This window comes from Paramormyrops kingsleyae, chromosome 3 (assembly GCF_048594095.1).
Source record: "Paramormyrops kingsleyae isolate MSU_618 chromosome 3, PKINGS_0.4, whole genome shotgun sequence".
Taxonomy (NCBI): domain Eukaryota; kingdom Metazoa; phylum Chordata; class Actinopteri; order Osteoglossiformes; family Mormyridae; genus Paramormyrops; species Paramormyrops kingsleyae.
Genome location: NC_132799.1, coordinates 37277313 through 37296619, shown reverse-complemented (window position 1 = coordinate 37296619; position 19307 = coordinate 37277313). Strand labels below are relative to the sequence as shown.

General features: G+C 51.5%; 1 protein-coding gene across 2 annotated transcripts in view; it reads left to right on the top strand.

Moving 5' to 3' along the window:
* The window catches only part of LOC111838730 (transcription initiation factor TFIID subunit 3-like), a 36614-nt gene that overhangs the window by 1843 nt on the left and 15464 nt on the right, over positions 1-19307 (top strand). The window contains exon 1 of one of the 2 annotated variants that reach the window (XM_023801989.2): positions 15782-15830. The exons of the other annotated variant lie outside the window; for it this stretch is intronic. Within the exon in view, the coding sequence (XP_023657757.1) occupies positions 15794-15830 (37 nt within the window). The 5' untranslated portion in view covers positions 15782-15793. Of the gene's footprint in view, positions 1-15781; positions 15831-19307 lie in introns of those variants that run through there. 2 annotated transcript variants of the gene reach the window in all.

Below are 19307 nucleotides of genomic sequence, written 5' to 3'. Positions count from 1 at the left end.
TTGTACCTACAATAAGACAGGGATCTCGGAGAGCAGTCAGGTTAATTGTGAGTTGTCTGCTACAGGTACACGCATGGTCTGCCCTACCTTCTTGCATTCCCTGCTGGTTCTTCTTGCGAGGTGTTTCTGAGGTCTTGGGTTGCTAGGAAGATCGCTTAGCAATGATGGTTTCACTTCTGATTTTCTGCAGGAATTCAGTCAGCGGTTAGACTAGTTTGCTCAGAAGCGTGTGCTTTTTTACAAGCTGCTCCCATTCAATGAGCAACCGACAAAATTTATATTCTGCTTTTCAAAATGCAAGTGCTCCTCAACTTACGATATTTTCCATTTATGATGAGTTTGTCATAAGTCAGTTATGAATTTATGATGAATAAATAGCTACTGTCACCAAACGAGTAAATAAATAATTATTGTGACTAAATACCAGTAATTAAAAAGTAAATGAAGTCAAATTTATGTGGTTAAACACAGAAAAAAGCACAGTGTGAAGCGTAGTTAAACACTGTATGAAATGCTTATGCTTGTGATCGCTACAGAGTCTGTGGTGGATGCTACTATCGTCTGGAATCAGTGGAAATTATCATATGGCATATCACTAGCCCGGGAGCAGGTCAAAATGCAAAGTCGAAATATCGTAAGTCGAACCTTTGTAAAGCGAAGAGCTTGTGTTGTGTTTTTAGATTTAGATTCCTAAATGCCTGTCCCAAGTTCTGGAGACCTGTTCCACATATTTTAGAAATAATCTTAAAAGTACTGCGATGGGTCGGCGCCCCATCCTGGGTTGTTCCCTGCCTTGCGCCTGTAGCCTCCACAATAGGCTCCGAACCCCCCGCGACCCTGAACAGGATAAGCGGTTTCAGAAAGTGGATGGATGGAACTTAGAAGTAACAGCTTGGACAGGAACCTCTTTGACACACAGTGGCCAACCTTTGTTGCATTCATCTCTTGATTCAGATTTGAAGTTTCGTATTTTTGCTGAATAGCAGGGGTCTGAGCACCTTTGGAACATTCTGGGAACACAGTATGTTTGTCTGCGCGGTATGTAAGTCTGTACCTTAGATGCATCTGCCTGTGAGGTGCTGAACTGTTGATGTCGTCATGGAAAAGCTTAAACCAAGACTCTTCTATAAATCAAAGTATGGTCAAATTCATAAATACATGTATAAATGAAAGATGGAATGAAACTTGACGAATAACCTAAAATAAAAAAGTCGCCGTGGCTTAAAATAAAGCTTGTAAGCATTGGATGACCCCTAAATTATTGATGCCATATAGGGGGACCGCAGTGGGATGGGTTTGCTGGGATGACAGACAGCCGGGGTTGTGGGGCACAGAGGGGTCGGTCTGCCTGTGCATGTCTGGGGGGGGTGGGGGGCAGGATGGCGGCTGGGTAGGCAGCTAACTGGACCTGGAGCCAGGGCTCAGCAGGGGTTTATGGGGGCGGGGGGTGGGGTGACTGGGCAGTGCAGTGGGGTTCTGTTCTGGAGATGGAGGCTGAGACGGAGGTTAGGTGTATCCTGTTCCCTGCCAGGGAAGAACGGTCACACTTCCTCTCCCCCACTGGGGCGTCTGACCATTGACAGTCTTTGTTAAGGTGACATTAGGTAAAGCTATGAAGCACACTTCGCTAGTGTTAAAAGGAGCCTGGGTTAATTAGTATTACTAGTGTATGCCTTAGTATCCTGTTCAGATGTTTAAATGCTCTTCTTTTAGTAAAGTAGAGCTTTGACATTATAATACTGAAGCTGTCACTGTGGAGTATGTTATAGTAACTGCAGTCTTAGTTACCTTCAAGACTGAAATGGTTGAAATGCTTCAATGGGGAAAATCAAATGAGATCATGATAAACGGATCCCACAGGGGAGGCTTAAATGAGCTGCTGGTTTATTTTATGTCGGCTTATTTGGCTGGTGGGGGTCAGGGCTGAGCAGTGACAAGGTTTTTTTGACTGTTGTATTTATAGGACGGGCATTAAATTTTGAATGTCTGTTGTTTAATCAATGTATGATCATATCAGACTGACTGATCCTGACCATCAGAAGCCCCAGGAGTCTGGCCTAGCAATGTTGACATCCTGCTATGCTCTGCTTGTCCACCAGGTGGTGTAGTGTGCCATGTTTATCTTTGTAGGAGAGCATTGGAAGGCCTATGTAGCCCTGTACTACGAAGCGGGGTTACTGGCTTATCGGGGTAACTTGTCGGATTTAAGGTACCACAGTTTAAATGGACTTCATATTTGTTCAGTTACATTTTGCCCAGACTACCTTAAATCCGAGAAGTTACCCCGATAAGCCAGTAACCCCGCTTCATAGTACAGGCCACCGGGCTTTGCACCAGGTCAGGAGCCTCCTTACCCTACACCATCTCTATGCTGTGACGATTTCATTGTCAAGGGAGGGTGAATCCAGCTGACCAGTGTCACAGTGTCGGTTTCTTAGGAGCTACGTGTATGGGAGAGTACACCACTTGGGGGGCGCTGTTGTGTTACATTGACAGAGGTTCTAATGCACTTTAATGCCCTGGCTGTTCATCTTCTTCCTTCTTCTAGAGCAGGGGTGTCAAACTCCAGTCCTGGGGGGCCGGAGCCCTGTGTAACTTAGTTATTTCCCTGTTCCACCACAAATGATTCAGCTCAAGAGCTGTGTGGTAATTAGCACAAGCAGTTGAATCAGGTGTGTTAAATGAGGGTGAACTAAAAACTGTGTAGGGCTCCGGCCCCCCAGGACTGGAGTTTGAGACCCCTGTTCTAGAGGGAGCTTGAAATGCTGCCAGAGGAGAAAGACCTTGCTGCAGAGTAGGTGTTCGCAGAATATCTCTTGTTTTTTCAGTAGCCAGGACCAGGAAGCTGAGTCTTCCTGTGACCTTGTCTCTCCCGGCAGTTTTCTCCCCTTCCCGCATGACGGTAATGCAGTGCGGTGGTTGGTGTTTGGAGTCACCCTGTCCTCTGCGGAGTTTTCTTAGCGGCAGCTGTGCTCAGTGTGGCTGATGCTCTTACTGCGAGCTCGGCCTGCGCTCTGTCTCACTGTGGATGTTAGGCTCCCCATCGCACTTCCCTCCTGGGCCGTAGGGGGCGCTCACCAGCCAGGGCCACAGGGCAGCTAGCACGTGGCTAAGGCACCAAGAGAAGCCAGAGATGCTTGTTCGTGGAGTGTGTCTTCCGTGAAGTCTTCCGCCCCCCTCCCTTCATGGAAACACCATCTCTGTCCCCCCATTCCACCCACTCACACAGGGTAACGTATGGTGTCAGACTCCTAGCAGTTCCCACTCCCACTGACCTGACGTAAAAGGGCTCATCCACACTATGATAAAACATTTTCCAACCCCACCCACACACACACACACACACACACACACATACAAAGCACATCGTACTTTGGGCGTGAGATTTATTTTAGATGGTTTAACGTGTGATGTGAAGTGACATATTTGCGTTGTTTGTCACCATGTCTCCTTAGTTAGCGTGTCGCTATGAGTGCTTTTGTGTGTTTGTGTGTGTTTGTGTGTGTGTGTGTGTGTGTGTGTGTGTGTGTGTGGGGTGGGTAGGGGGTCATGTATATATTGCCAAAAGTCCCCACCATGTAATAAAAACCTGACACTTTTTTCCCCACAAGGGAAAACTCGATTTTATAAAAAATCTGTGAATGCAATCAAAAACCTAAAAATGCCAAAAGTCTTGTAATTTGTTTAGTTACTTATGGTTATGGTTAAGGCTGGTTAGGGGTTAAGGTTGTATGCGTGCGCGCGAAGTGACGTGCTGCTTGCATCTTACGACTTTACCTGGGCTTTGAGGCCGTGTGCGATTTCAGCACGGGGTTTGGTTACGCTCCTCCGGCCCGTGATAGATGGGTCGAACCCAACACCGACAGGCCCGGTGTGGGGCCGAGGGGGGCGTCTGTCAGAACCATTTTCCTCCACTGCACGCCCAGCGGCGGGGGGGCGACGCGCCGTGGCTTTTCGGGTCCGGGAGGACGGGGGCTTCCCGCCGCGTGCCCCCCCCCTCCCCCACCCGGGTCAGCAGAGCCCCCGAGACATCCTGTCAGTCCCGCCGTGAGCGAGGCGAGGGGATCCCAGCATGTGGCCGCAGCGTGAAAGCCCCCCCTCCCCCCCACCCCCGCTGTGCCATCCGTCACCCCAGCCGGCGTGTGCTGAACCGGCAGCGATAAAGTACCGGAGCCCAAACAGCGGTGGCAGGCGGGACGGCAGGCGGAAACGACCGGAATTAGGTTACACTCAGCAGCACGTTTGTTCGGAAGTCTGGCCTGATGAGGTGCTGTGCTTCTGCTGGCAGCGTTTAGGAGCAACGGCATCTGCTTTTCTGGAAAAAAAAAGAGTCTTTATTGACATTTGGAATGGAGACTTACCTGTATTTGCTGGATGTAGATCAATAATTGGGCCATTGTGTTTGTCTTAAATGCCAACCAAGAACAGGTAAAGAAAAGCCCTCCATCTCTCAGGGGGGCACCCAGCCATTCCATGTATTCCTTAAAGTTTACCATCAGCTCACTTAATTACCTTAATTAGTATCGATTAGCCAAACATGGTCGAGTTAAAAAAAAATCATGTGTTTATTGCATGGTTTATCCAAACACTTGAGTGACTTTAGCAGAGGTTCTGAAGTGACAGACAGACATATCATATTTTTACACTGATGTGAAGCTCATTTAAACTTAATTTTCTTTTGCTTTCGCACAGCACGGCATGTTATTTCAAGTTTAAAACTGACCCTCTCCACAAACAAATATTAAAGCACTTTTAAGTAACACTGTCTGTCTCTTCATTCCCAAAGCTATGAATGTGGTCTGAACTGAAATAAAGCCAATTTGTTTAGGATTATCAGTCTGTAATACGAATCACCAGTTCCTGTTTTGTGGGATTTTTCTTTTAATGGAGATGATGGAATATTTTCTTAAGGCCTTTAGTGAAAATATTTTTGCTTTGGAGTGAGTGTCACTTTAAAAGATGTTGACTTAGCAGATTTGTAGGATAAGGCCTGAGTATACAAGGTATAGTAAATTAATATTTTACCCCATATGCCAAAACAAGCACAATCTGCCAGTTTCTGGAGTGTTTCAGATGAAATACTGTGTAATGCATAGTGTGCAATGTGTGCCTGAATTTATTCATTTAACCATGCCTGTGAAAGTGCTTCTCTAGAACATTTAATTTTAAAAAAATCCTTTTATTTTAATAAAGGATTATTTCGCTGGACGAGAGTGTATCGTTATATAATGTGATTTTATTTTGACACCATTCAAATAGGTTGTGTTGCATTGCTATCTATGGCCTGCCAGATGGCACTGTTGCACCATGAAATATGCCAGGCAAAGTCGTGCTCCCAGTCAAGTGTGGACACGAGTTCCAAGTATAACAGAAAAGGGCTTTTTGCAGTCCTTTCATGGTGTCAGTCTTTTACTTTAAAATTCTGTGGCCAGTGAGCTGGCCTTCATTTTCTTCATTTTTTTTTTTCTAGATCATGAGAGGATGTTATTCATTGTACATTGACTCAGATGTGGCGCTGCCCAAATTCTGACTCGTGGTTTAATTTTCTCCCTCCTGTCAGTTGGCAGAATAGGCCCTCTGAAAGCCCCCCCCCCCTCCCCCCAAGTATTGACAATGGACAGAGCGTGGCAGGGAGCATTCAGCTGCTATCCATAGCCTGCCTTTTTGTGCTGCATAAAAACATTGACGAAAGAAATCTAGTTCTCTTTAGATCTATGCTCCACACGCGCGCTGCCGGTAATCCAGTCCGCTGTGAAAGGCCAGCGGTTCCCCCGGCCGTGGGAGGTATCCTTGTCCTGCTAGGTGCTGTTCCTCGCTATTTTCAAGCTAGCGTGTCTCTTTAGGGAAATATTTTGTTTCTTTTTTAAAAATAAAAAAACAGCAGAGCTTGATATTTTCAAATTACTGACGCTGTAAATGTTTATGCTTTCCTGCGTGCGGTTTAATGCCTCGATTTTATGGTTTTATTTCTCTTTTTCACGGTTCGTTTGTTTCAATCCCTTCCTGCCTTTGAAGGAAAAATGGAAAGCCAGCGGTTGTTTTGTTCACGCTTATTTTCGTGAGGTGGAAAACGTCTGACCGGCGGGATTCTTCGGCCGTGATTCTGATTCGGGGGGTGGGGGGGAGGGGTGTGCATCGGCGCCCTCTGCAGGTGGGGCAGGGGAAAACGTGGCTTGTGGTTATATCCTGACTGTAAAAATAGACACAAACCTCCTCTGCTAACGTCTGGAATCCCTATCATGCTTCTGTCCAGTGGATGGGTAACGTTGAGGGGTGGGGGGGCTGTTCTGTGCATCATGGCTCAAAATGCGGTCCGATTCTTTTCGACGTCTCAGCTCAGACCGTCTCCACTGATGGTTCCCAGAGGAGGGGCTGCCTCAGGCAGTGTGAAATGTCAGCTCAGGATTGAAGAGGAGGTTTTGGCACTGCAACTGGATGGAGCCCACTGAGAGTGCAGACTGGGTTTATTTTGGGGGGGGGGGGAATCAATATCGAATAACGGTGGGATTGGGCCCAGATTCAGATGAGACCAGTGGGTCAGAGGCAGGCCGGTTCAGATGTAGATTTCACTATGCGGCTGCTTGCAGTGAAGTACAAGGGTGGCAGAATGGGGGCGCTGTGGGAAATGTCACCTCATCTCTCCTGTTGTTCATCCTCTCAGGTTCCCTTACCTGCTGTACTGGAGGGTTCATGTGGCTGCAGTTTAATGTTTCATGTATTTTAATGGTGCAAAAGAATCCAGGAGATGAAGTTTTCAGTATTTAAAACTTACAGGCCACAGACCTGCATACGTGTGCAGAGAAATATACGGAGGTCTAGGGAGGGGGGTGGGCATGTGTGTATTGCAGGTTACCCAAGGATTTAAAGCCCCCCCCCCCCCCCTCCAGGATACTCAAATGTAAATGGGATTTTAGATTGGCTGAGACTTACCGGTGTGTAATTTGCTAATGACCTTCATCTCCCCTCCCGGGTCTCGGCAATGCTGATGTAGGAGCCCCCCCCCCCTTGAGAAGCGGGGCCTCCGGGGGCCGCGGTGAGCCCGCCCTTCCAATCACGTCTCTCGAAAGCGTCTTTCTCGAAAAATGCCATCCCTGCCCACAGAGATCTAAAGGGGTCGTGGATGGATGTGCGTGGCATTCAGTTGCGTGCACCCCCCCCACCCCGAACAGGGTACACAGCCCCCCCAACACCTGAGAGGCTGTTCTGGGAGGTGTCAGTGTGTTTTAGGTAACCACGCAGCTCCTGTCTGAGTATGTTAAAGTTACTGCCAGTAGTTAATTTTAAATTAATTGTAATGTGTGTGTGTGTGTGTGTGTGTGTGTGTGTGTGTGTGTGGTTCAGTATGTATATGTATGTGTGTGTTTTTGGGGGGGTTCTTTTTTTTGAATGAAACACTTGGAAATTGATTGATCACAGTGTGGGTGAGCCTTTAATGTCAGGTCAAGGGCAGTAGGTCCCGCTGAGGGTCTGATGCCGTACGCTGTCCCATCTGAGTGGGTGGAGCCGTTAACCAGAATGGCGCCATCACCTGCCTCCCCCACCCTCAGTCTCTGTCTCTTTCCTGTGTAAATCCGCCTCTCTCACTGGTGGCCAGGCCACTTGCTCTCTCGCTGTGGAAATTCTTCTTTGCCACTGCTCCCAGCCTCTGCCCCCTGCCCCCACCCCCCCACTGCTGAGGCTGAATGTGCGTTTTTCATTTCCCTTGTCCACTGTTAGCGTAAAGATTTTCAGTGCCCCCATCTATGCACACACACACACACGCTTCTGGCCTCCGGGCCTCCAGTGTGGCTGGCTGCGAAGGCGGTGTGACCGCGACAGTGTCTGGGATGTGTCACAGTGGGGAATGGCAGCTATGTTGCTTGCTGTATTTTCCCTGCGATTTTAATGCTCTTTCCATGCGGTCAGCACAGGCCTGAAGCCTCTGAATGTGAACGTGAGCAGAGCGCTGGGCATGTTCCATAAGCGCCCCCAGCTGGTTCTCTTTGCTCCATATTTTGTTGAGCTGGGGGTTTGAAGGTCAGCTCCAGAAGAGCCTGGAGGAGTCCATTTGCTTGGGGCTCGAGCTCCCCCCAGACCTTCTCCTCAGGTGTTTTTGGTCCGGCGGTTATCAGCTGCCCGGACGTCGTCAGGAGCCTCTTTTTTGCGTTTGTTTAGCCAGATCTCAAAGACGGGGCAACGGTTTGTGAAGGAGGGTGATGAATGCGGGCAGCGGGGACCTGTGGGGACGGGGAAGCCCCCGACTTGAGGCCCTGCTCCGCCTTAGATTCGTGGCGCAGCCGGCGAGCTCGGCAGTAATTTGTAATGAAGTTTATTTACTTTCTTTGCCGCCCGTGTTGCAAACGTTAATTTCAGTCCGGCGGTATCTGTGTGTCACAGCTCCTGGCCACCGGACCGTGTCGAAACCGCGCCACAGCCGGCGAATCTCTGCCGCAGGAGTGCACCCCTTTTAATAATAAGCTGCGGGCCGTGCGGTCATGTGACCAGCAGGTCTGGGCCAGCTCTCCCCTTTCATGTGTACGTCCAGATTTGGGGGGGAAAAATGTTTTTCAGCTCATATGCTGCAAAGAAACGAGCAAAACGGAGCCGCGGAAGGCCGGCGCCGGACATAACGGGTGCTGGAAACCATGAGCGAAAAAAGTGTTATTTGTTATGCTGGGGGGGGGGGGTGTTTAGGGTGCTATGCATGTGGTCCCAGCAGCCCCTCCGTGACTTGGGCTGGCTCCCATTGTTCTCCTGGGCTGATGTTGAGCCCCTCCTGCTAGAGCAGAATGTGGCATGATGAGGGGCCCCGGGGCCTCGCAGAGGGCCACACCTGCTACAGCGGCCGCCGGCTTGCTCACGGGACCTGAACCTGATCGCGCCCCTGCGGGAATGCCGCAGTTCTCGTATCAGTCATCATTCCTTCTGTATCTGCTGTCTTTCCGGGGCTTTCCGTCTCACCGCAGCCCCCCCCCCCCCCCCCCACATCAAGGGCATGTGGGTGGGAAACCTGGATTTTGTTCTTAGGTCTTCAAATGACTTTTTGCTTTTGGACTTCCGTCACGCGTGCAGATGCGTCAGTTGTGAATGTGTCCCTGCTCGTACTGCCCCTGCACAGCCAGTGAACCAGGAGGCCGAGATGCACCTTCGTTGTTCTGTTCATCTTTCATCACCTTTGTTCTCCGGATCGGCTGCATGATTACTTTGGCATCGTAGGGACACAACCGACCGGGCACAGCTTATCGGCCCCCCCACTACACAGACCAGCAGTGTGGCCCCCTTGACTCACAGAGGTCTGCCCCCCCCCCGTCGCATTAAAGTGCCTGAGTGTTTTTCTCCGCCTTGTGAGTCATATTGACGCTGGTGTGGCGGCCTGCCTGACTCGCCCTCAGCCTTGTGCCCCCCCAGCGCTGTGACCCAGCTGCGACACTGAGCTCTTTACGCCCCGTGCGTCCGGCAGTGTTAGCTCTACAGCTGGGTGAGTTGCTGGGACTGAGTGAGGTGCCTTTATTGCAAGCAACCTGGCCCCCACCAACCCGTCATAGAACTCTGGGAGCCCTCCCCCCTGCAGTCCCTGTGTCCATGGAGGGCCAGCGGCAGACCCAGCGGGCTCCTCTTCCAGAGGACAGATTCATTTCAGATAAAAGCGGCGGCCCGCAGCTAGTAATCGGCCGCCCATCGCCACGGCAACCCGCGGAAATGACTGGAAAGGCGCATGGAGGAGGAGGATGGCCGTGTGCCCCCCCCGCGTTTACCTGTGCCACCCACGAGCACCCTGACCCTGCTCGGGGGTGACTGCAGCAAACACCCCTGTGTCTGTGCACCAGCATGTCTCTCTCAGCTCACACGCAGTCAATGCTCTGTTTCTGTTAGTTTCTGTGTTTATATCTCAGCAGATGTAAAATACCATAATTTGAGTTGCGGGCGGGGGGGGATTATTCCCTGCCCCGATTGGCTGTCTGTTGGAGTCATTGGGGGTGAGAGCGGAGCAGCCACACAGGCTGCAGGGCCTCCAGGATTTGTGTGCCCCCCCCCCCCCAACCCTCGGCTTCATGAGCCGGGCTAATGCGCCCCAATGCAGGGATATCCTGACCCTGAAAGGTGGCAGTGGCGCCGGGGGGGGGGCGTGGCATATAGGGTGGAATGTCACAGCGCGTGTGTCCATCTGTGGCCCCATGGAGAGTCTGAGCTGGGTAGGTCCGAGAGTCAAAACCCCTCACAGCAGGATTTTGCGCTCCTGTGAGCAGCGGCCATTTGCTTTTTCCTGCCACTGAGTTTAGAGTGAGTGAGTATCATGGGTTAGACACCAGGAAGGGGGTAATGGGGAGGAAATTAACATAAAACAAAAGGACAGAACACAATTAACTGATATTTCCTCAGCTGCAGTTCTCTTTGAAAGTGGCATAAGCAAACTGAAGTAGGTGTGGGATTAGCCTTGATGTTTTTGGCGGGATGTTAAATGTGATGTTTTTTGATGATATACCTGTGAATTGCACCATCTTCTATTACTCTGCAGTTTCTGATTTAATCCTTTTGAGCAGTGTTTCCCAACCCGGTCCCCAGGTACTGGGAGCTGGAAGGGAGCAGAAATGTGGACTGTCTGGCAGGGAGCTCGGAGGAAGCAAAAACACAGACCGTCTATGTCTCCCCGAGCATCGTTCCGGGTTGGGAAACACTGCTCTTGAGGATCATCACTGTGGTCGCTTGTGCAGGAGGATTAATCATGACTGTCTGTAGAAATTCACTGTAGTCCCCGGATTGGTCAGCGAATCGCCACTGGGACGAGAGCATCCGCACAAACGACGTTAAATGTCACGGGCGGAAACGCACCCAGTGCCCACTGCGATCCGCTCATAGTTATCTTTGGATTTCTTTGCTTTTAGCGTAGATGTAGACTGACGTCATCCAAAGCGAATGACTCACGGATTGTGGGCAGGTCGATGGGCTTTCGGGGAGCTGGTGGAAGCAGCCCTGGGGTCAGGTGGGATGTGGGTGTGTGATGGGGGCTCAGTGCTGCTTCACGGCGTCCAGGTGAGCAGGAGACCCACCCTCCAGAGCTCCATGGCTCTTCCAATACCCTGGCTCCACTTTCCCAGCCATCGACCTAGTTGAGGCAGTAATTTGTGAACCGCAGCCTATCCACGGTCTGCTGAATTCTCCTTGGACCTGCCGCACCCTCTGATCCTGCAGGCTTTGGTCCAGTTTCCACGGTACCGCAGGGATCTGTATCTGTGCACGGGGGTGGGTGGGGTGGGGGTTCCGCGGGGTTAATGGCTTCCGATGTTGGGGAGGAAGCGAGATGTTTGTAAACCCGCCAATTAGGAGGACTAATGAGAGCAAACAGTGGCGGGCCGGCGGGTGGTGGCCCCGCCCCCCTCTATTTTTAGTGGCTAATAGCTTAAGTGGCCCGTTTGGGGCTGGCGCTGCAGGAGCCAGGCAGCCAGAACTCTGTGTTATATTTGTGTTGGACGGCGGGCAGAATGAAAAGGCGGCCATTGGCGACCTGAGCAGCCGCACAAAACACACCCCTTTGTTCCTTATGTGACCCCCCCCCCCCCCCCCCCCGGGGTACAAGAGACCCCTTTGCGCCCCCCCCCCCACCCTAGAGTACAGACAGCATGCCAGACACCTCCCTCCCGGATTGTTTCTGACAGGAAGAGGTTTGTTTTCGACTCTCGGGGGCTGTGTGGCCCCTGTCAGCTGACCTCTGCCACGGCGGCCGGTCTACATTTCAGAGGAGCGGGAAAGGCGGGTGCTGGGACTTTAACAGCTTGCAGACGGCCGAAGCGGCTCCCAGAAGCAGAGAGTATCCAGCCGGTGCGGCCGGGGCCAGCAGGACCCTCCTTATTGGGATCTGAGCACCAGCACTGCTGCATGCCTATTGTTTGTCTTATTATCATCATCTTCATCATCATCATCGTCATCCTCAAGTACCCCGTGCCTCTGCGTCATGCTCAACACACAAAGGGACACTGATTTTATTATGTTAGAATTCAGGGGAGAAAAACAATGCCAGGTGAATCCATTCAGCGTATTTTTAGCTGCTAACCTGGCATGAAGCGCTTATCCACGCTCAGCCTTCATCTTATTTGAGTCTAAGTGCGTGTTTTAAATAAAGAGCAGAGATGACACCACAGTATCGCTCGCGCCGTTCCCTGGGCCGGACGGCCGCTGAGGGAGGCAGACTCACAAACGGCTTTATTTTCGTCCTGTGAATGTTTTAGCCGTTTTCTGTGGTTTTTCCAGAAATCCAGGAATAAATTGACTGTTTTTAAGTTTGTTGGTTTATCGGTCGCTTAAGGGAACGTGAGTAACATCGTCGTTAGTCGAGGATGGTAATTAAAGCGGGTGAGGAGGGGTCACTTCCGGATCTGGGCCGACTCCTCCGTCACCTCCGAATTCCTCCAGGTGAGCAGACAGTCACTGCACCTGTTTTCGGGCACTGAGCCGGAACCTTCTCCGTCTTACGGGTGGATCAGGCTCCTGGCGCCACCGTGTTTGGGCTGTCCCCCTCACACCCCCCCTCCCCCCCAGCACTGCCGTCAGCAGTCACGCAAACACGCACACACACCGCACGCATGCACGTACACACACACGCATGCACACACACACGGCATGCACGCACACATGCATGCATGCACACACGCATGCACACGCACACACACCGCATGCACGCACACATGCATGCACACACGTACACACACACACACGCACGCACACATGCATGCACACACGTACACACACGCACGCACACATGCATGCACACACGCATGCACACGCACACATACAGCTACGTTACTGTAACTACGGCATCCCTTTGGGGTAGGTTCTAGAGCCTGAGCAGGGTTGTTGGTTTATCTCATGCCTGGCACTGCCCCACCCAGGCGGGTTGGACCCGCATGCCGGATGCGGGTCGCCTGAATACCTGCCGCCTGCTCATGCCTCCCTTTCAGGTGAGGGGTTAGAAGTTCACAGGCTGGGCCCCATTCAAACAGGCGGCCAGCCGCCAAACCTTCCGAATCTTGCAAAAACACTTTCTAGCTCTATTCGTCCTGCCCCCCTCCCTGCCCCCCTCCCTGCCCACCCTGGCGTATGTAGTGAGAGGAGCAGCACCGGGGAACCATGTGAGTGACAGTGCCTGACAGCGGGCCTGAGAGCGCGGGTGCGGGACTAATAAACACACTAATGAAGCTGTCAGCAGACGCGACCGACGGCAAGTGCAGAGGGGCACATGGGGCGGGGGGGGGCTTGTCTGGCTCCCAGTGGCGGCCGACGGGCTCCACGTGGTCTCCAGGAAAGAAAAATATGCTTTAAAACCAAGCCATTATTTTCTGAATGGAAATAGCGGACAGTTTATTTATTTAACTTAATTAGAAGCATTCGCCTGTTTAACGAAGGGAAAAGGTGTGTGGAGGCTTGGGCTTAATGTAAATTAAACAAATAAATCAAGTTCGGACCGATTCACGTAGATGACCTGTCGTAACTTTTGAGCAGCCATGTCGTTGGGTTACGCATCCGAGAGGGGTCGACTCTGGCCAGCCGGAACGAGCGAAACCCGTCCGTCCGCATAGCCGACGCCCATCGGTGATCGTTATGAGCATCGGACCACATACCGCAAATGCCGCGGCAGCCTTTCCTCCTGCACTGCTCCGACGTTTTCCACGTTCCGGTCAGACTGGGCCGCGGGCCGCCCTGCCGCACCAAGCGTTTCTCTGGGGGGGGTCAAGGTGAGTCGAGGTGCCAGCAGCTCAAGGGATGGGGGGGGGCGGGGGTCAGGTCAGCCATTTTATCGTTTATCCTTTTTATAAAAAAAGTGCACATATATGTTTTTGTGTAATTTTGAAACTGGAAACTGCTCTAAAGCTGCATCCACAGGCTCGTCGTCTCTGCTCTCTATCTTCCTTCTGGATCTCCTGCCCAAACCTGGAACCGGCGCCCCCCTGGTCCGCTGGGCCCGGCCGGCCCATTAGCCCAAACAGCCGGCCCGCGGCCCATGTGACCTCCCCCCTCCCCAACCCCGCTCCACCTTATCTTGTTTATTTGATGGATTTTTTCAAACGCAAACATTTTCTTTAGATGCGCTCCGAAAATCTCACGAGATAAAAATTGATTGTAACTAATTACTGTGAGAGCCCCCTTATTTTTGACGTTCCCGCCCCAGCTGCCGTTCCGGACTCTTTCTTCTGCTCCTTTTTGAAGTCAGATGAAATGGTTGGGGTTTTTTTCTTCAGGAAAAAAAAAACCTCTTTTTAGGGTTTAAATAAATAAAAAGCTGGTAACAATTGAAATGCGGTAGAATGTTCCAGCCTTGATGTAAGCGCTTAATTATGCTCCTGTCCTGTGTCCTGTCCACTCCTGCCTCAACTAGACCAGCCACAGGTCAAGGACAGTCCTGCTCTGTGGCGGGGGGGGGGGGGGTCAACGTTGCCCCTCAGTGGATCTTGCTCGACGAGAGCATTTTAAGGTGCAACGGCCTGTCCCGATGTCGGGGGGAGCAGATTCACTACACAGGAATCATCAGAGCTACTACTGTAAGGTGCTTTCTGTTTTTAGTCCTTAGATGTATAACCTTGAAGATTACTGCTGGGAGGGGGGGGGGGGAGGTTAGGGAGGAAACCGGGGGGCTTGTTTGGCAATCGGAGCTGTTTTCCTAACGATCCCGGCCACGCGGGACGGGTGAGCGCCCGCCCAAAGCCGTTTTGTCGTCTTCACGGTTGACGGCGAGGTCCCGGGAAGTGCGGCTTGTTTTGGCTCGTCACCTGAGCGTGATGGGACCGGCCCTCGTCACGCCGCCGCAGCCGCGGCGCCAGGCTCTGGGCAGGACAGGACCTTGGGAATGCTTTGTTTTGGGGGGGGGGGGTAGGTGCAGGACTGTGGTTTCACAATCGACGGAAGGCATCGCTACCGCATGGCGTGGAGGGTGGGGCAGGGTGCTGCGTTACGGTGTGAGCGAGGCAGGGCCCGGCACGTCTGCCCCCCCCCCCCCCTCCACCAGTCTGGCATCCCCAGGCTCTGAAGTCGGCCTGACCTGGGGGTCTGCAGACCCTTCCCCCCCCCCCCCCCCCATCAACTTCTCCAACTGAACCGTATGTTATGTCTCTGAAATCATAACAAAAGGCAGTGTGGGGGTCAGGATCTGTGGGGGAGGGGGGTACCATAATGAGTTAAGGTAAACAGTCCGTCTGGCGCCGGAAGGAAGGGACAGTGGAGAATGGTGTTGGCACCCGCCGGTGTGAACAGCGCTGACACCGGGTAACGGGAACGCCTTTCCCTGTAAGCGCGCTCCGTGTTTAATGGCGGCTGTACCCATGTTTGGAGAGTCTTGCTTGCTCATACCTGCGGTCAGGCACAGCGTGACTCCCAATGTGATGTACAGCGAGTAAAGCTTGTCCTGTCATCATGTTGGTGGTTTTTTTCCTCTTCTAGTATCTGGTGAAACCCAAAGTCTAAAATGCTGAAAGTTACCTGGTTAATCTGCCTGCTGATGAAATAAACTCCCTAGATAACGGTGCATATTTGTCACGCATGGCGTGGTTTATACAGGCTTATGCAGCATCTCACCCTTTATTTTCCTTTTATTTTTTATTTTCATAATTTATTTTCTCACAGATCTTGTATTGACAAGTGAGTTGAACCACTCCATAAATCCTCCTTCATCCCAAAGACCTTCAATGAGGTTAAGGTCTGTGGTGACCAAGTCATACGTGAAAATGATTCCTCATGCTTCCTGAACCACTGTTTGACAATTCGAACCCAATGAATCTTGCCATCCTTAGAATATGCCCATGCCAACAGGGAAGAAAACAATCCACTGATGATGGATGGAGGTGTAACCTGGCCAGTAGATTCAGGTACTCAGCTGACTTCACTTTATTGCCGCATAATGTTACTGGGCTGTAATAATGATCCAGTCATTGGCTCAATTATTTGCTGATAAAAATTGAAATGGCGACTTTCTTTTTGACCGGGCAGTGTATAGTGTATATGCATTTCATCCGAACTGGAACGACACCCCCCAGGAGTGTAATTGCATTTTTAATGATGGATGTATTAGGTGCCGGTGGCAGTTAAACAGCTCCCCTCCTTTCAGAGAGTAAGCAGCAATGTCTCTTGGTGCTGCTGGGAAATCGCCCCCTCCCAACCCCCCCCCCCCAGGATGGAGCAGCTGCATGTACCTGTGTCTGCCCTACACGCTCCTTCAGCCCTCCTTTCATTGCTTCTCTCTCTCCATCTTTCTGCTGCGTCCCTCCCCTTCTTTCTGTCTCTTTCCCCTCTCCTTTTTCTCTCAGGCTTCGTCTCTCCCTCACTCTTTCCTTCTCTCTCCCCTCTCCCCTTCTATCTGCTCTTCCACTTCCCTCCTCCACTCCTCACTCCATTTTCCCCTCTTTCTTTCTCATTCCTCCCTCTTTCCTTTCCTCTCTGCTCACCCCATTTCTCTCTGTCTACTTCCCTCACCCTCTTTCCTTCCTTCTTCCCTCTCTCGTCACTGAAATCTCCCTCTTTTTCCTTCTTCCCTCTCCTCATTGCATTTCTCCCTCTCTTCTTCCCTCTCTCCTTACTCGATTTCTCTTTCCTTCAATCTTCCTTTTTGTCTTCCTCCTTCCCTCTCATCTCCATTCCTCCTTCTCTCCTCCCTTTCCCCTCTCTCCCCCCTTCCCTCTCTCACCCTCTCCATGTCTCCCCCGCTCTCTGTCCATCTCACTCATTCATATGTATCCTCTCTTCCCTCTTCTGTCCCTTCCCCTTTCCCTGTCTTCATCCCCCACTCCCTCTCATCCTTCCCTCTCTCCATCTCTCGTCACTGCAATCTCCCTCTTTTTCCTTCTTCCCTCTCCTCATTGCATTTCTCCCTCTCTTCTTCCCTCTCTCCTTACTCGAATTCTCTTTCCTTCAATCTTCCTTTTTGTCTTCCTCCTTCCCTCTCATCTCCATTCCTCCTTCTCTCCTCCCTTTCCCCTCTCTCCCCCCTTCCCTCTCTCATCCTCTCCATGTCTCCCCCGCTCTCTGTCCATCTCACTCATTCATATGTATCCTCTCTTCCCTCCTTCTGTCCCTCCCCCTTTCCCTGTCTTCATCCCCCACTCCCTCTCATCCTTCCCTCTCTCCATCTCTCCCCCTCTGACCAATCCGCTCTTGGGTCTTTTGCCAAAGCACTGGTCAGTCTTGGGGTCTTTGTTATAGCTCTGATATGACGGTTTGCTGGCTGGCCCTTCCTGTGTATGCAGGGTGGCCCCTTCACCTCGTTAGTTCACATTAAACCCCCCCCCCCGCCTTACCTCTCCATGACTTTTCCTTGTGTACTTTGCTTTTTTTGTCTGATATTTCTTGGTTGGTGACCTTTGTGTAAATATGCAGTTGGCTTGGGGCAAACGCCGTTAGGATCCGGAGCGTGAAAGCCCGTGTTTACTTTCTAGGCCGGCCGCGTCGCGCCCCGCCCTCCTGGCCGCCTCGCGTGCTGTGCTCCTCTCGCCACGCGGCACCGGTGGCTGGCATCGGCGTGTCGAGTCCCTGCATTCTTCTGGGTTTGGGACCTGTCCGGTGGAGCCGCATAGCAAAAAAGGGCGATATTCCGGAATATGAAATATGCGACTGTGTCCGTTTTGCAGGAGCAGTGAGCTTTGTGGGGGGGGTTGGATCAGCTGGGAGTCGATCATTTCATACAGGCTTAGTGGGAGTCACAAGTCAGTTTCCTTCATAGTTCATTCTTTCTTCTGCCTCAGCGTTTGATGTTCTCCAGATGTGTCTGTAGTATGTTTGCAATTTATGTTTTTATTAAAAAAAGAAACCTCCCGTACTCTGCAGGCAACACACACGAGAAGGGCATTTTTGCAGTGAGTTTGCTAGATCTTAGGTAGCATTGATCTGACCGTAAACCGTGATGCACTGTGATACATTCAGAGAATTGACAGTAAAATAGCGAAGTGGTTTGCTTGTGCCGCTCAGGCCTGCTCTTAGCCGCGTCAGTGCACATGTGCCGTCACCACGCCAGTGACGCCGAGTCCGTCACGTTGGTTCTCTCGGCAGTGTTCCGGACACCCCCATCACCGGCGACGTTCATCTGATATGAAGTGCAGTGTCCTACAGGTGTTTCGTTGAAAGTGGCCTGTGGGGTGGGGGGGGGGGGGAGGGCATCATCCGGGGGCCACAATCAGGCCCCCATTATGGTCTCAGGTGATTCAGGTGGCGCATTCACACATCCGCCCCCCAGCTTCTCTAAGTCTTCATTAGGCAGATCAGTCAGCACCCCCCGACATACACACAGTGAGCACCCAGCTGCCCTGCCTTCAGTCGACAGGATGTTTTAGGCTGATGTTAAAGCCCTTATTGTCCACACACATCATGGCCGACATAATAGTGTGTATGCCGTGGGTGGGGGGGGGGGCATTCTGGAGATCACCTGCCCTTATCATTGTTGTGCTGTAATGAGGCTCTCTTGTCAGTAGAGCGGCACCTGTCAATGACAACCTCTCCCCCATGCTGGGCAGGGTGGGGGGGGGGGGGTGGAATTCCCTTAGCCATCTCTTTTATCCGCTTTCCCAACTTTCCTTCCTTTGGCACAGTGCAACAGAAAGCTTGGTATTTTTTTTTATTAATTTCTTTTCATTGGCATTTCTGGGGACAAATGGAACAGCCTTTGTAGATTTTGGCTCTGCTCTATAGCAGGACGCATCGGGACCGGGGCCCTTCCTCCAAAGGGCTGCTGATTGGTCAGTTATTTGTCGGTTGGTGTTGTGCAGTCTGGCCATTGACCGTTCCTTAATGCTGTGCACCTCCTTAGCTGTCTAGCTATTGCTTGTTATATCAATGTTGTCTTATACCAGAAATTTGTTCAGTGCCAATTGTAGCCGCTTGCACTTCAATCCTGTGCCAGAACATGACCTGTAATTGCGACACCTGGCCATATGTGATGCTTTGCCATGCTATGACCCTGCGACCCCAGGATCTGAACCGATGCCCCTGTCCAACCTGGTCTGTCCTCCATCGGTCAGGCTTCCGCCTCAGAGTTAGAGGGAAAATGGCATCTATTAATCTGCTCCTGCTTTAATTAAAAGCGCATTGCCGACCCCCCCCCCCTCCCTCAGTTCTCTCATACTCTCTCCCACTGGGTTTATCTGCATTCTTTTCCAAGCTTCTGTGCATTAGGTCCCATGTGACACTGCCCCCCCCCCCTCCCTTGGGCACAAATACTTCAGAATCCCCCCCCCCCCACCCAAAGCTGCACTGTGCTACATACAATCATTTAGGCTTAACAATGTAAAGAATTTAAGACAGTGAAACATCTTTGTAGCCAGGGGTCTGAAGGGGGTGATCGACACCAGTACAGAAGG